This window comes from Camelus bactrianus, chromosome 11, assembly GCF_048773025.1.
Source record: "Camelus bactrianus isolate YW-2024 breed Bactrian camel chromosome 11, ASM4877302v1, whole genome shotgun sequence".
NCBI lineage: Eukaryota > Metazoa > Chordata > Mammalia > Artiodactyla > Camelidae > Camelus > Camelus bactrianus.
The window spans coordinates 67,432,865-67,447,849 of record NC_133549.1 but is presented as its reverse complement, the minus strand read 5'-3'; the positions used below and the strand labels follow the sequence as shown (position 1 = coordinate 67,447,849).

General features: G+C 51.1%; 1 protein-coding gene across 10 annotated transcripts in view; it reads right to left on the bottom strand.

Annotated features, from left to right (window-relative positions):
• CDH23 (cadherin related 23) overlaps positions 1-14,985 on the bottom strand; it is a 389,679-nt gene that overhangs the window by 183,137 nt on the left and 191,557 nt on the right. For all 10 annotated transcript variants that reach the window (XR_012510294.1, XR_012510295.1, XR_012510293.1 and 7 more), the window contains exons 10-11: positions 2,014-2,126; positions 213-401 (exon numbers count right to left, since the gene is read on the bottom strand). Coding sequence is in view for 7 of the 10 variants with exons in the window: in XM_074374170.1 (XP_074230271.1) it covers positions 213-401; positions 2,014-2,126 (302 nt within the window). In the remaining 3 variants the exon portion in view is untranslated. The remainder of the gene's footprint in view (positions 1-212; positions 402-2,013; positions 2,127-14,985) is intronic.

The following is a 14,985-nucleotide window of genomic DNA, read 5'->3' as shown; positions in this document are numbered from 1 at the left end:
TCAAACGTTTTTTACAGGGTGTAGTGGCAGAAGTTTAGAGACTACTGACTTTTTCAGTCTTACTTATCCTCAGAACGTAGCACCTCAGGGGTGCAGCAATATTTGTTTCTATTTATAGATGGGGCCCTAGGAGCCCAGAGACCCCTGGCATCCCTCCCAGGGCTGCACAGCCCAGGCTGGGCAGAGGGTGTCGACTGCCTTCTGGGACTCACCTCGTCCTTGTCCACCACCTGGATGAAGAGGGGGAGGGCAAAGCCGACCTGCGCTAGCTCAGTGATGGCCACGCTGTACTCGGAGCTGTTGAACTCTGGGGCGTTGTCATTGATGTCAATAACTAGGATGTTGAAGGTCGTGGTCACTGTGGCATCGGACGGGGTGCGGTCATCATTCAGCTCTGTGCCCTGCAGAGGGAGGAATAAACACCCCAGGGATGAAGGTAGCCGTAATCACAATAATAGCCGTCATTCACCAAGGCTTTCTCAAAACTAGGCACTGCGCTTTATGTGAATTATCCCCTCCAATCCTCACCATAAGTCCAGGACAGAGATTCTATCATTAGCATCCTCACTTTACTGACCCCATTACAGGTGAGAAAACTGAAGCTCAGAGAGGTTAAGCATCGTGTGCAAGGACACACAACCAGAGCAGGTGTCAAACTCAGGCAGTGGGATTCTAGAACCAAGGGGACAGGTAGAGTTTTAGGGGTTCATCTAGGGGCAAAGGGAGAGTATTCATTTTGGCAGATGATGAAATTGAGGCCAAGAAGTTTTATGCTAGCAGGTAATCAGGCCTTAATTCAGCATCTGCTATGGACTGAACACTGCTAGGCACTGGGATGGTCTGGGTTGGACTCAGGAACAGATGGACTCAGATACCTGGGCACCTGGTCTCTGGACCAGAGTCTTTGGACCATAAGATACCTATTCCCAGTTCCCACACCAACCCTCTGAACCAGAATCTCTGATGAAAAGGTCCAGGACTAGGTATCTTTTACCAGCACCCCAGGAGATTTGAGCTCACAGCCAAGTGGGGAACTCACCCTCATATTTTATATAAAGATGGAAAAACTGAGCTCAGGGCCCCACCGTGAATTGGTGGTGGCACTGGGACTAGGGGGCAGCCCTCTGCCATTGGAGCTGCCTGCCTCCATAGGAAGGGAGCAGGGACAGGAGGGGAGGCTGGAGGGGTCCTCAGGCTTGGTGCTGGGTCAGGGAAAGGCTGTGTTAGTTCGCCCTCCCCCAGCTGGCTCGCGTGTGCACATCTGGTGGAGAGGATGGAGCCGGTGGGCGAGTCAGGACTATCAATCCATCGCTGCCACAGGCCCTCTCAAGGCCAAGGAGAGTAATTAAGGGCTAGGCTGGGCTGCACCATCCTCCCCACCCTGATGGAACGGCCTCCTTCCCAGAGCCCACTCTTCAGTCCTGGTGCCACCCCCTCCTCTCAATCAATGGCTGGGGCCGGGGAGGACCACTGTGGTCCAGGCAGCATCCATACTCTAAACGGATTTCTCAGGGAATGCCTCAGCAAATCACTGAATGCAAACCGGCCATGAGTGGCAGGGGGCTGCCGGGGTGGGGACCACTGCAGCTTCCGCCCCCTCCTGGCTGCACCGCTGTTTCCTAAGCAGATAACAGCTCCAGGGAAGTTAGGAGAATTAGAAATGGGAGGAAACCTCAGAAACAGGGTAAACCTAAGAATCTGAGTTGTCTTATAAGAGAGAACTTAGAATCACGGGATAACAGTAAGGAACTTGGGATGAGCACCTACTCTGCGCTGCTTCACCCTGAAAAGGGGGTGAAACTTGCAGTCCTCTGCAGTTGTTGATAAAGCTGTGAAGTGTCCAGCAGGGCCCTGACAAGGCCTACACCTGACAGGCGCTGGCTCTTCCTGACAGGGGCCCTGGGCCTGAGACCTGGGAATCAGTGCAGGGTGAGGGAGCAGAGGTGACATGCCTGCTGGATCCTCAGGCATCCCCTCTATGTGGGTTGGAGGTGCCCACCACCCAGCTCTCACCTTCACGGTCAGGATGAAGCCGTGGCTGTACAGGGGGTTCTCCCGGTCCAGCAGGCCGTTCAAGGTCAGTGCCCCGCTGATGTAGTCCAGTGCAAAGATGCTGTTGGTGTTTCCTGCAAGAGAGAGAAGAATTCAGGGTGTGACTGGAGTGCAGGACAGGTGGACATGAGGCAGGGGGCCAGGGCTCCCCTCCGGACATTAAGGACTCATCAGTAATTTAAAATGGATGCTGGTTCCAGGAGTAACAGAAAGAGCTCTGGGGTACAGGGGAGCACACAGCCCAGGCAGCAGGCGGCACTGAGTCACAGGACGAGAACTTTATACCCGCTGCGTCTCCCTCAGGTCTCTGCCTGAGTCAAGGTGGGGGTCTTGCTTTGGTGCTTGTATGTCTCGAACACCCTCTTGTTAGTTTTCCTTTTTAACAGAGAGAGAGAGCGCGAGCAGGCTTCAGGTCCAGAGCTTTCCAAAGGGAGCAGTACCCAGCTAGGACCCAGTAACTGCTGTGTCTGACTGTTTGTGTCCCCCCAGTTCATCTGGTGGAATCCTAACCCCCACAGGTGAAGGCAGCAGCAGGTGGGGCCTTTGGGAGGTGCTTAGGTCATGAGGATGAAACTCTCAGAGTGGGACTAGTCTCTTACAGAAGAGACCCCAGAGAGCTCCCCTGCCCCTCCTACTGTGTGAGGACACAGCAAGAAGGCACCACCTGACCCAGGAAGAGGGTCCTCCCCCGGCCCCGCTGGCACCCTGATCTTGGACTTGCAGCCAGCAGACCTGTGAGAAGTAAATTTCTATTGTTTATTGGCTACAGTCTGTGGTATTTTGTTACAGCAGCCCCAGTGGATAAAGGCAGTAACCTTGTTTTGTTCCTTTTGTGCTTATTTTTATGGGCATTTTCTACTCTTTTCTAATTTTCTATATGGCAGTGGTAGAAAGTTTCCTTTTATGATAAATGTAAGTTAAAAACAAAATTCAATTTTAAGAATAAGTCTTTCAGTATTTATTAAAATTTCAAGTATGTACTTAAAGTACTGGCAAAAATCACACACAAACAGCACTGGCTCGAGTGTACCCCCACACTTGCCCCGCTCCCAACTTCATCTCATGCTCCCCCATGGCACCCCGAGCCCTCACAGTGGCTTCTGCAGGTTCCCCGAATCGCCACGTTTGTCCCTGCCTCCTTGTCTTCCGGCCTTATCTCTTGGCCTCCCCTCGGCCTCCCATGCAGCGCCGGCCCCTCCTCCTCCTCCTCCTCCTCCTCCTCCAGGAAGGTGGTCCTAGTCCCTGTCTCTGACCCCCTCCAGCCCCACAGGCAGTACTAGGGCTCTGTTCTCCGGTTGCTTCCTGTGTGTTGACGTGCTCTTCCTGCTCAGCCAAGAAGTTCCCTGAAGATGAAGGCCTTTCACCACCATCTCTCAAGGTCCCTGGCCAGTGCTGGGCACACGGTGGCAAGCATGTTCCTGAAGGATGGCTGCTCCCAGCCCACCTGGGCCCCACACTGCTCTGATGCTTCTCCCACCGGACTGTGAATTCACTGGGAAAACCCCAAATGCACTGCCCTCTCTTCAGGGTGTTGGTTCATTCACCTACTGGCTCACTCACTGCCATTCAATCACCTATTCAAGAGTCCCCCGGGTAGGCTGTCTTATGGCCAGGCCTTGTGCTTGGCACTGTGGGGGATGCAGAGGTCACTCACTCTGCCAGGAATTCTGATGTTGAAGCACTGACAGCATGGTAAGAGAGCTTTGACACCCCCAAGAATCAGCATCTCAGTTCACAGCAGGGAGAGGCTGTTTACACATAGGAAGGCTCAAAGAAGGAAAGCTTCCCGGAGGAGGTGACATTAATTCCCTACACCACTGTCTAGCCGTGTAAACTTGGGCAACTTACCCAAACCCTCTGTATCTTGGCCTTCTTATTTGTAAAATGAAGATTAAAAAGATCTACCTCATAGAGTTATGAGAATTAAATGAATGTGAAAAGAATATAGGCAAGTACAGTCTTGGAATAGTTCCTGGCACAAATAAGCACTTAATAAATGTTGTTTAAACTGGATCCTGGAAGGTGGAGAGGACAGGGAAAGAGGATACTTGGACATTGATTCCATAGGTGAGAACTAACACCCCAGCCTTCAACACACACGGCAGACACCAGGATCGCTCATGGGAGCTGCTGCATCTCCCTGCTCCTCCCCTTCCCCGGCTCTAAAGGGAGCCACACACAGTAGGGGTTTGTCTCCTCTCTTGGACTGACTAGGGGGAAAGTAGAGGGGAGACAATGTCCTCCTCTAACTTTCGACTTTGGGGCAGGGGCTGTTCTTAGCCACCCTGTGGATGATGGCTAGAGGCCCGCTCCCACCCGGTCCTCCCAGCCCGCCACAGAGGTTGGCAGAGGCAGGGGAGAGGCTGCTGCTGGTGGCAGAGACCATTTGGGTCTCATGTCACTCTCAGACTGTGGGCTTTGGGGACTCTGCCGTGGGCCAGGCCAGGGAGGGGATGTGACTCCAGCTGCCACCTTGCCTAAGGCTTCCTCCTGTGGCCGGGGTACCCTCCTGCGGGCTTTTGTACAGCAGTCTTTGTGGAGCAGGGAGGACAGGGTTGCAAGGAGGCACGTAAGTGCATGAATATAAAGGAGCTTTTTTAGCTAGGAATTCTGCTGCTGGGGAAACAAGAGGCCAAGTGCTTTCATCTGCTCTTCATTAGCAAATCCACTCAGCAAACAATTATTGCACTCCTACAGTGTACCAGGGACGCCTTCCAAGGGGGGATGCAGCCCTCAACCTGGTATTCCTGTAACAGGGTGATCAGTGCTGAGGTGGCCAAAGCATGGACAGCACAGGTTGCTTTGGCAGCCGGGTCCTCTGAGCCCCTAAATGCTGAGCTGAAGGGCTGCCCTGAGGCAAGATCTCCAGCCTCCTGCCTCCCCCACCCGCTCCCCTACCACGCACACAGGCGTGGGCCCCACCTCCCCCACCCCAAAGTCCAACATCCCATCATTCCAGATTTTCATATAAATTTATTCATCTCAGTAAAGGAACCTATCAATGTTTAAATGTGATTCAATTTTTATCTTTGCAAGATTTTTCCTATAAATCATTCACAAACTAGAAGCCCCTTGTTGAATGCTGTCCTGTGGTTTTTGGTTTGGAGAAGAAGATTATCTGTCCCAGCACAATTGGGTCCTCTGCTCAGCACCTTTGCCCTATTCATGGCCACACTTCCCATCCCCAACTCAAAGTCTATCCCCAGCTCATAAAATACCCTCTTGTCCAGTCTAGGCACTTTCTCCAACCAATGCAGGCAAACATCCCTCAACTGGTATAATTCAAACTCTGGGACCCTCCCCCAACACACACACACACACACACACACACACACACTCTCTCTCTCTCTCTCTCTCTCTCTCTCTCTTCTTTTTCACACATCTATCTGTGTGGAGTTTACCTTGCAGCCTCCTGCCAAGTACAAGTGACTGCCAGGACCAATAGCCAGAAAGGGTTACACCCAGAGAGTTGACAAGGCTATCTAACTGAGCCACTGGCTCTGATGTCCCTACTGGCACCATGGCAACATCAGTACTCACTGGGATGCTGGCTTAGGCAGGGGCAGGAGGTGAGCCCCATGTCCCAAGCAGGGAGGACCAAGGAAAGGTCTCATTCAAAGACTGATTGATCAGATCACTCATTCATTCAAGTTTATATCAAGCATCTACTGAGTGCAAGGTGCTGGAGAATCAGCAGAGAAAAGCAGGTAAGGTTAATCCCTTCAGTCTCACACGTGAGACATACATTTGTGATATAATCACACTACTGAATATGTAAGTACTTGCTAAGTTAAGGCCTCTGAAGGAAAGCAACGTGGAGCAGAGAGGTGGTTACGATTATGCCCTCTGGAGGCAGACTGCCTGGGTTCTGACCACTGCTCTGCTACTTGTTAGCTGGGTGACTTCAGTCATGTTACTTAACATATCTCGGCCTCAGTTTCCTAGTCTGTAAAATGGGGGTAACAATAGTACCGAGAGTGTTGCTGTGAGGATTAAATGAGTTAATACAGTGTCTGGCACCAAGATACCACTGTGGCCCACCTCCACCCCCACCCCCAGGAACCTGTGCCTAGAGCTTTCGCCCAGCAAGAGCACTGAACCAACCCATCCTCTTGCCAGGAAAACTTCACAACCAAGGACCCATGGGTGCAAGCTGGCAGCCCTGAGGACAGGCTGACAACAAAACCCTCGGGTCCACAAGGCATTGCACCAGGGCTCTGACCTCGGGATGGGTCACCGCTTCGTTTTTCCCTCCTGTATTCCCCCTCTCCCATCATGCTCCCTTCCCCAGGGGGCTGTGGGCTTGCAGCCGCATACACAGGTGTCTTTGCCATCCTGGAAACTGATACCACCCTGTCAGCTCTCTGGTCTCCCAGACATTCTTTCATTGTTTATCTAAGTCCCAGGGGACCAGGGGGCTGGGGGAGACCATGGGGGATGCCTTTCACCTGTTCAGCCCTCACTGCTGAGCAGAAGGGCATCTGCTTCCCCTGGGTCGACAGGTGCTATCCTAGGTGTGCGTGGATCTACCTGGTAGTGGAGGGGCTCTCGGGGGAGTGGGGCTGTACCTTGGGCACCCTAAGGCCTCTGAGAACTGGCGGCTTAAGGCGTTCACACAAGAAAAGAAGCAGGTCAATGCTGGCCCTGCTGGTAATCCTGGGGGCAGCCACCTCCTCTAAGAGCCTCAGACATCAAGACCTTTTCAGATTTTGCAAGAAGGAGGTTGTGAAGACGTGAATCAAGTCTGCAAAAGCACAAAGGCTGCTGAGGGGGAGTCACAGCCTTCTTTCCCCTGTTTATTCAAAAATAGTAGCTACAATTTACTGAACACTAACCTGTGCCAGGCACTGAGCTAAGCTGTTTGCACAACTGTGTTACTCGGTCTCCATAATAATGTTAGAGGAAGCTCTCCCATGTTATGTGTGAGGAAGCAGCCTCAGAGGCGTTCAGTGACTTGTCCCAGGTCACGTGGCTGGTGAGTGGCTAGCTTGGACTGAGATATATGCCTCTCTTTTTCTCCTTACAGGCATTCACCCTCTCCTCCATCGTTGCACCCACTCTGCACCTGGCCCTGTGCTAAGGGACAAGGAACAAGGGGAGACACAGAAGAGATCATCATTCTTCATAGAACAAGGTGGCAAGGAAGTTGCTTTTTCCTCAAGGGGCAGTCCTAGCTAAAAAACGCTATACATTCTGGAAAGTTCCAGATAAATTTCTCACAAAATGATAGTATTTTTCCCACAATTAAAATTTTTATAAAGTCAATAGATTCATGTTCTGCATGCGCAATTAAACATTTAAAAGTATTGAACTTATAATCAAAAGGAATCTGAAAAAGAATACATGTATATAATGAATCATTTTGCTGTATACCTAAAACCAACACAACATTGCAAATAACTACACCTCAACAAAAAAATTATTTTAAAAAATATCGAACTTATCCTACTTCAATGTCCTTAAAAAACTGACTTCCTTTCTAAGCTTTCTGTCTTTACTGGTGACAAAAATGATAGAGCTTTCCATAGCAGCAGCAGGTCTGTGTGGCGATGTCCTTCAGGTGTGGGCGACGAGGGCCTGCAGTGGGGACTGGAGGGGGAAGGCAGGGCCGCAGAAAGACGCTGTCAGCACAAAGGTGGTGAAATACACAGGGTGCTGGCAAGGCTGCCTTCAAAGTAGACCTATGGCTCCAGTGAGGATGTCCAGGAAAATTCAGACAGAAAGGCTGTGTTCAGAGAGGCAGGTGGTAAACCGGTATAGAGCCAGGTGCAAGAGGCGAGAAAGAGGGATGATCCCAGAAAGAGTGGTTAGCAGGATCAAACAGTGTTAAGAGAGAGGCTCAGGAGACGGAAGACAAGGTGAAGGACCCTGTTTGGATCTTCAGATGCCCCCCTGGGGTCAGACTGTGAGAAACTGTGGCTGAGTAGGGCTCAGACCTGAGGACTGCGAGTGCAGACGCTGCTGCAGGAGTTTGGTGTGAAAAACAAGGAGAGTGCAGAGTGGCAGCTAGAGGGCGCAGTAGAGTCTAACAAAGGGCTTCTGTTTCATAGACGGTCAAAGGCAGAGGGGAGGAAGTGGGAGAGGGAAACTGATAGGAGGATGTAGGGGGGTTAGGGGAGATGGTTAGACTTGGGGAGCAGGGGGCAGCTCTCTCTTTAGGCTGTGGGGGGCTCACCCTCCCACCTCGTTCCTTCGAAGCTAGCAGGCTCTCTCCTTCCTCAGGTGCCCCTCCTCTCCGCTCCTGCCAAATCTCATCACTCCCGCATCTTGTCCCCTTGTTATCTTGCCAGCAGCATCTTGACCCATGACAGAGTCAGGTCTGGGCGAAAAGCAGTTTGGTGAGTGGCTGATGGTGCGTGTGGGAACACAGGCTGATGACTTTCAATTGCTTTGTCTGCTCCGCTGGGCTGACAGCAACCACTGCCCTCTGAGTTAAAGGAAAACCAATGGCTCCCACCTTGGTCCTTTCTGTTCTTAAGATGCATCACCAATGTCGCCGGCCTCAGGAAGCCAATCCGCGAGGCTCCACTCTCTCTCACTCCACTGAGCCCCAGTGCTGGGCTAGCACCCTCAGAACAGCCCTGTGCTGTGGGGCCTCCCTGGTTCTCACATCCAGAGACTCAGGGGGGCCTTGAGGATAAGAGCTAGGGTCTCATGCTTCCATCCCCTGCAGTACCCAGAACGATGCTCATTACCTATCTGCTGGATCACCTGAAGTTTCACTCCCCACTCTGCAGGGATTAGGAAGGGTCAGTGAGTACACACTAGTAGGCGGGGGTGTACTCTGGTTCTGGCCCATATTGGGCCATGGGGTAGAGAAAAGAAGAAAAAAGCCATGCATATGAGGAGCTTATGGTCTAGTTGGTCTTCGGGGCCCAAGCATCCATCCACTCAAATGCCAGTCCTCAAATGGATGAGAGGACCAGTAGGACCCTGATCCCTCACCTGGCCTCTGACCTGGTCACCTGGCCCTCCCCAGGGAAGTAAGCAGAACTGGGGTTTGCACCCCCTTCCCTCTAGTGGTCCCTTTTTCAGCTGAGGTTTCTGCCTAGAGTCTGTTATATCAACACCTGAGTGAAGACCGCCTACTGTGCGTGATCTCACAGGATGAGAAAAAGACCTGGGTGCCAACAACAGATCTGCTGCTTACCAGCTGTGAGACCCCCTGCAAACTGCAAATTCCTCTGAGCCAAACCCCTCATCTGTAAAGTGTGGATAACAGCTCCCACCTCATGGGGTTGTGTGAGGATCATGTGTGATCATGTATGTAAAGCACCTCTCGTGGGGCCTCTCTTGGTTCCCATTCCTTCTTTCCCTATTCTGCCTGTTTTCTGAATAGAAGAATCAGACCAGGTGAGTCCCAACCGTAGCCCATTTTATCCACAGTGAGTTGGGAGAGGCTCCCCCCACAACAGCCAACATATACTGTGCCTGGCACTGTTGCAAGTGTTTTAAATATATATCTTTTTCAATTTTCAATAAAATTCCCGTGAGGTAGGTACAATTATTCCCATTTTCCAGACAAGAAAACTAAAGTACAGAAAATAACTGGCATTAGGTCAGGGTAAGGGGTGGAACGAGGAGTTAAACTTGGCTCTCACTAAGCTAAGGAGTTCATGTCCTACCCTGAGGCCCCTGGGTTTTCCTCCTCCCCTCCCCTCCGCCTTCCCCCCGCACCCTCCACTTCCCACCAGGGGTAGCCTGTTAAACAGCTACATGTGTGCTGCCTATGCCGCCTGAGCAGATGGGACAAGCTGGCCGGCAGGCCCATCACTGTCCAGTGGAGCCATATAATTCTGACTGGTATAGAATTGTATCACTGCATAATGAACATTGGGAGTTAGTGTGAGATATGGGCTTTGGGCAAGATAGCTTATGAATTAAAAATTGTGACTTAGCTACCTGCTGACAAAAGGGGCTGCTTCCTGGGGGGCATCGGGGCTGGGCTGCATTGAACAGCTCCATGACCAACATATGGCAAACAGCGGTGTGTGTTACCTCGGCTTTCAACCAGAGAAGGAGGCGCAGGCTGAGAGCTTGCCAGGCAAGGAGGGGGCAGATTAGGCCTACCCCCTCTCCAAAGCTTCCCTGAAGCCATCTGGGAAGTTCTCCCTGCGGATCTTTGCTGGGTGCCTTGTCTGTATTCAGGTAGCAGCTCAAAGGTCACCACCACAAAGGAGCCCTCTCTAGTCACCCCACTATCCCACTCACTCACCACTCTCTGCTCCGTTACCCTGTTTCATTTCCTTCAAAGCACTTCTACTTTCTGAACCTCTCTTTTCATCTGTTTATGTGTTTGCTTATTGTCTGTCCCCCTGCACTGGAATATAAGCTCCAGGAGGGCAGGGACTGGTTTCCCTAAGTGCCCGGTGATACATAGCAGGTGCTCAGCAAAGCCTTTTAAATGAATGCATGGGCTGTAGCAGGGGTGTCAGGGAGCCACTCTAAGGCTAGTGTAAAAGGCCGCAGGACAGAATGCTGCTGGGGTGACTTATAATGCCACACATCACAGAGACCACAGCTGCACCAGGGCTATGAGGAAGGGTCAGCCAATTAGCAATTCCACCTCAAGCTATCACAGCCTCCCGATGCACCCACAGTGACATGTTTGTTTGAGCTGAGTGTGTCTTGTTAATTACAGTTATTACCATCCAGTCAGGGAAAGATGACCTTTGAGCCCCCCAGACAGGTGGGAATTGCAGTCTGCTTGTCTTGTAGGCGTTTCACAGAACGACAGTTTTCATCAAGCTCAAGTACACCAACAAATGATCCCCTCTCCTAATAAGACCACAAACTGGACTCTGACTAATCCGCTCATAACTGGCTCCAATTTATGAAACATTAACCTGAGTAGCCAAGGATAGTAAAACCTATTATGTTAGGGTTGCTAAGGGTCAAGCCAAGCCCCTTTCACCCACAGCGGCGCCCAGCTCCTTGTCTGCAGGGGAAGGGCAGCCATTGGTCCTTGGAGGACACTTTAATAGGGATCAGCAAGACATCACCAGGGGCCAGGGCTAGGATCAGAACCTCCCCATTTCCTGGAAAACCTTTATTCTGCAACCAGGGGAATTTCTCCAAAGGGAATAATAACGAATGTGCCCACAGGTACAGCTACCAGGACTTTACTATGGTGCTGTTTACTAAGGAAAACTGGGAACAACCTAAATGTCCAACAATAAGAATTAATTACGTTACAATATGAAATTCAGCCAGCCGCCAAAAATAATGTTGCAGAAGTTTGTGACTTGAAAAGATAGATGTTTAACGCATTTTTTTAACCCAAAGGAGTCACAAAATAGCATAGCTCTATAGAACACATTTTTGTTGTTTATATATATATATAAAGGAATGAAATATTGACAAAGTGTTAACAAAGATGATCTCCAAGTGGTGATGTGAGAACAGGGTTTCTTAACCTCAGCTCCCGTGACATTTGGGCTGGACAACTCTTTGTTGGGAAAGACTGCTCCATGCATTGTGGGGTGTTTAGCAGCACCCCTACCCTCTAGTCACTAGATACCAGTAGCACCCCTTTTCCCAGTTGTGACAACCAATAAATTTTCAGACCATTGCTAAATGTCCCCTGTGGTGGGGGGTAGGGAGCCAAATCACTCCTGGTTGAGAACCATTGCCCTAGAGCCATTTCAACTTTTCCTTTTTGATTTATGTGAATTATATTTGTAAAAAAAAATTAACACAAGTGCCTTTAAAGAATCATCCCCCAAGTTCTAGAACTAGATAGTGGTGATGGTTGCACAACATTGTGAATGCACGGAATGCCACATTAAAATGGTGAATTTTATGTTATATATATTTCCCACAAAATACTCCCCAATGTTTGATAATGTGTGTCTATGTGTTCTAAGTTGGTGCTAGATGTGAGCTGACTTGGAAACAGATTTGCTTTAATGAATAATTTTTCCTCTACCTGGGTTACTATCATGACTAAATGATTTGCTGAATTTAATCTCCCTGAGGACAGGGACTTTCCCCGCTGTGGTCACTGCTACCTCAGGCAGGAAGAAGAAAGGCATTTACTCAAAGAGGAGTTTGCAAGGCACCGGAGAGGCTGAGCAGCCTAAGATGAGGTCTCTGTACCCAGGTGGCGTCCAGTCTAGATGAGGAAGCAGCACCTATGCCAAGGAGGTGTCCTGCCCCACTAAGGCAGCTCAGGGGGCTCCTCCGCCAGGCCTTGGTGGGGCGGGTTTGGGTCAGTATGGAGAGGGAGAGGACATTCTGAGCAAAAGGGTGGAGGGGGACAGTCATTTCCCAGGTGAGAAGTCAGTAAGAGGAGCTGAGTTCACATGAAACAGTAAGGAGTGGCTGATGCCAGGAGGCAGGAGCTTGATTACTGGGTAAGTAGTTCGGATTTGTGTCCACAGCCATGGGGAGGCCCTGAAGGCAGGAAGGTCTGGTGGTGATGAGGGCACGGACTAGATGATAGCAGTGAGAAAAGGAGAAATAACAAGAGCCACTTAATGCGGGTTCTAAGCACTTCCCATGCATTGGTCAATTACTCTTCACAGCGTCTCTGTGACTGTCATCATCATCACCCCATCCCCATTTTACAGGTGAGAAAACCGAGGCACAGAGAAATTAAGTGACTTGCCTGAAGTCACACTATTGGTAAGTGGCAGAACCAGGATTCAAGTCCGTCTGACTCCAGAGCCTGTAGGCTTCGTTCACATACCAGGCTGCCCCTGAGAGACAGGGAAGGTGCATGCTTCTGCCCGCTGGCAGAGCACTTCTGAGCTCACTGGATCCTCGACACCCTGCAAGACCAGTACAGCTACCCCACTTATCAGATGAGGAAACTGAGGCTCAGTCAGGGAAGTGACACATCCAAGATCACCTAGTTACTCAGTGACCATGCTGGGATTAGAATCTGGGTCTTTTGGGTCTCAAATGGCCCTCAGAGCTGCTGCATGTGAGGCAGGAGACTGGCCAGGACATGAGCACGGTGAGGAGAAGGAAAGCAGAGGCTGAGGGTCCCTTAGGGACCCACCTGCTCACTTGTCTGGAGGCTGATTACCTCCAGGGCCTGGGACAGGTGGGCTTGGGACACACACGCCCACCCTCAATTACAGCCCCTCTTTGGGCCAAGGGTGGGCGCCTAGGTGCGCTGGGTCCCTCGGCTGTGTTCCCCTGAGGGCTGCCTGTTCTGCCTGCCGCAGACCGGCCCACATAATTCACCTGAGGCTTGGCACTCAAGAGAGCGTCAGGGCTCTGGGAGATTTACAGGCTCCGATAAAGCCATCTCAGCCCTCGCATAAGAAGCGTTTGATATTTGATGATCTGAAAGGCCTTGTCCCAGAGGGGGAGCGTGAGGGGGGTAAGGAGGAGGGGAGACACTTAAGAAAACAAAGAGGACAGTGATCAGATGCCCAAGGAGAAGGAGGCACGAAGGCGGGGTAGGTGCTGTCTGTCATCTCGGCGAGGCCGTTGCCCTCTCCTCTAGCACTTCTGCACGACCCAGCAGTGAGATGTGGGGAAGGCAGGCCCAGGGCTTGGGGCTTCTAGGAGAGTGGGGCACCAGAGAGCACCTACCACACTACAAAGCTTCTTTGTCCTAGGCACGGCAGGGGGCAGGAGTTGGTAATGGGTAATGGCCCCAGGGAGCCCACCATCTAAGGAGGAATATTGGTCACCCCTGGGGAAGGACAAAGCATATATATAAAGAAGCAGACTGAAAAACTCATAAAGGGCCTGACATGAAGTTAGGAGACTGGATTCACACTTTTGGGCTTGTGAGCCTCTCTGAACCTCAGTTTCCTCATTGTGGGTGAGAACACCTGTCCTACTCACAGGGCTACTTGGAGGTTCAATGGGATAAGGAATCAGAAAATGCTTTACCAACTATAAAGTGCTGAGTCTGTGTTGGGTATGTGTCAAGGATAGTGAACCAGGTTCCTGGGGCAGGAACACAAAGCAGTGCCTGGAACTGGATGATGTGAGACAGGGAAGAACATGGCGAAGAGGGGCAGGGTGGGGTGCGACGCCAGCTGAAGGTTACACTGAAGTTTGCGGGAAGAGGCTTGGCACTCCTGAACCTTCCCTTCCGATGCTATTTCCCAGGGTCTAACCTCTTCCTCTCAATGCCACTTGTTCAGTTCCTTGCCTTACTATCTTCATGATCGTGTGGGAAAAACTGCAGCACCAGAGAGCCCTGAGCTCAGATCCTAGCTCTTCTACTTCTGGTCGTGTGACTTTGGGCAAGTGGCCTCGCCTCTATGAGCCTCAGTTTCCTCACCTGCCAAACAGGGATAACAGTCATAGAAGGTGCCTCCTGGGGTTGCTCGAAGGATTCAATGAGACAAAAAGCTAGGAGCTGGCACAGAACAATGCTCCCTGAACCCCCGAGTCCTCCCATCTCCCTGCCACTTTCCTTCCTTGAGTGCTGATCCCAGCAGTCCCACAGCTGCCCCTGCCTTCGGCCCCAAGTGCTGCAAGTTCCGGAGTGAATGACTTTCAGATCTGGGAAGGAGAGCCCATCACACACACCTTGAACTGGGTAATTTATGAATCAAATTGTGCTCCGTCAGGCCTCCGCGGCCCAGAAATAGATGTGGTCGGACGAGGTTCAGGGAGCCAGCCTCAGACAGTTATCTTCATAGAAACTGGCCACCAGCTGGCAGAACCAGCCCGGACAACTGACCTTGAGGGGCTCCCTGAGGGCTGCGAAGCCTCCCTCAGCCTGGCCCCTGCTGAGTCCTGAAGAGAGGACAGAGATCTGCCTAGGGCTCAGGAGGCCAGCTGGTGATCCTGGGCAAATTACTTTACCTCTCTGGGCCTCAAGGTCCTCCCCTGTTTAAAAAACAGGGAGCTTTTCTATGGCAGTGATTTTCAGATTTTTTTGTTTTAGTAGCAAATCCTCTTCTCAGACAAAATCTTGTACAGAAGCCCGGTATATAAAACAACTAAAACCAGAGCTTT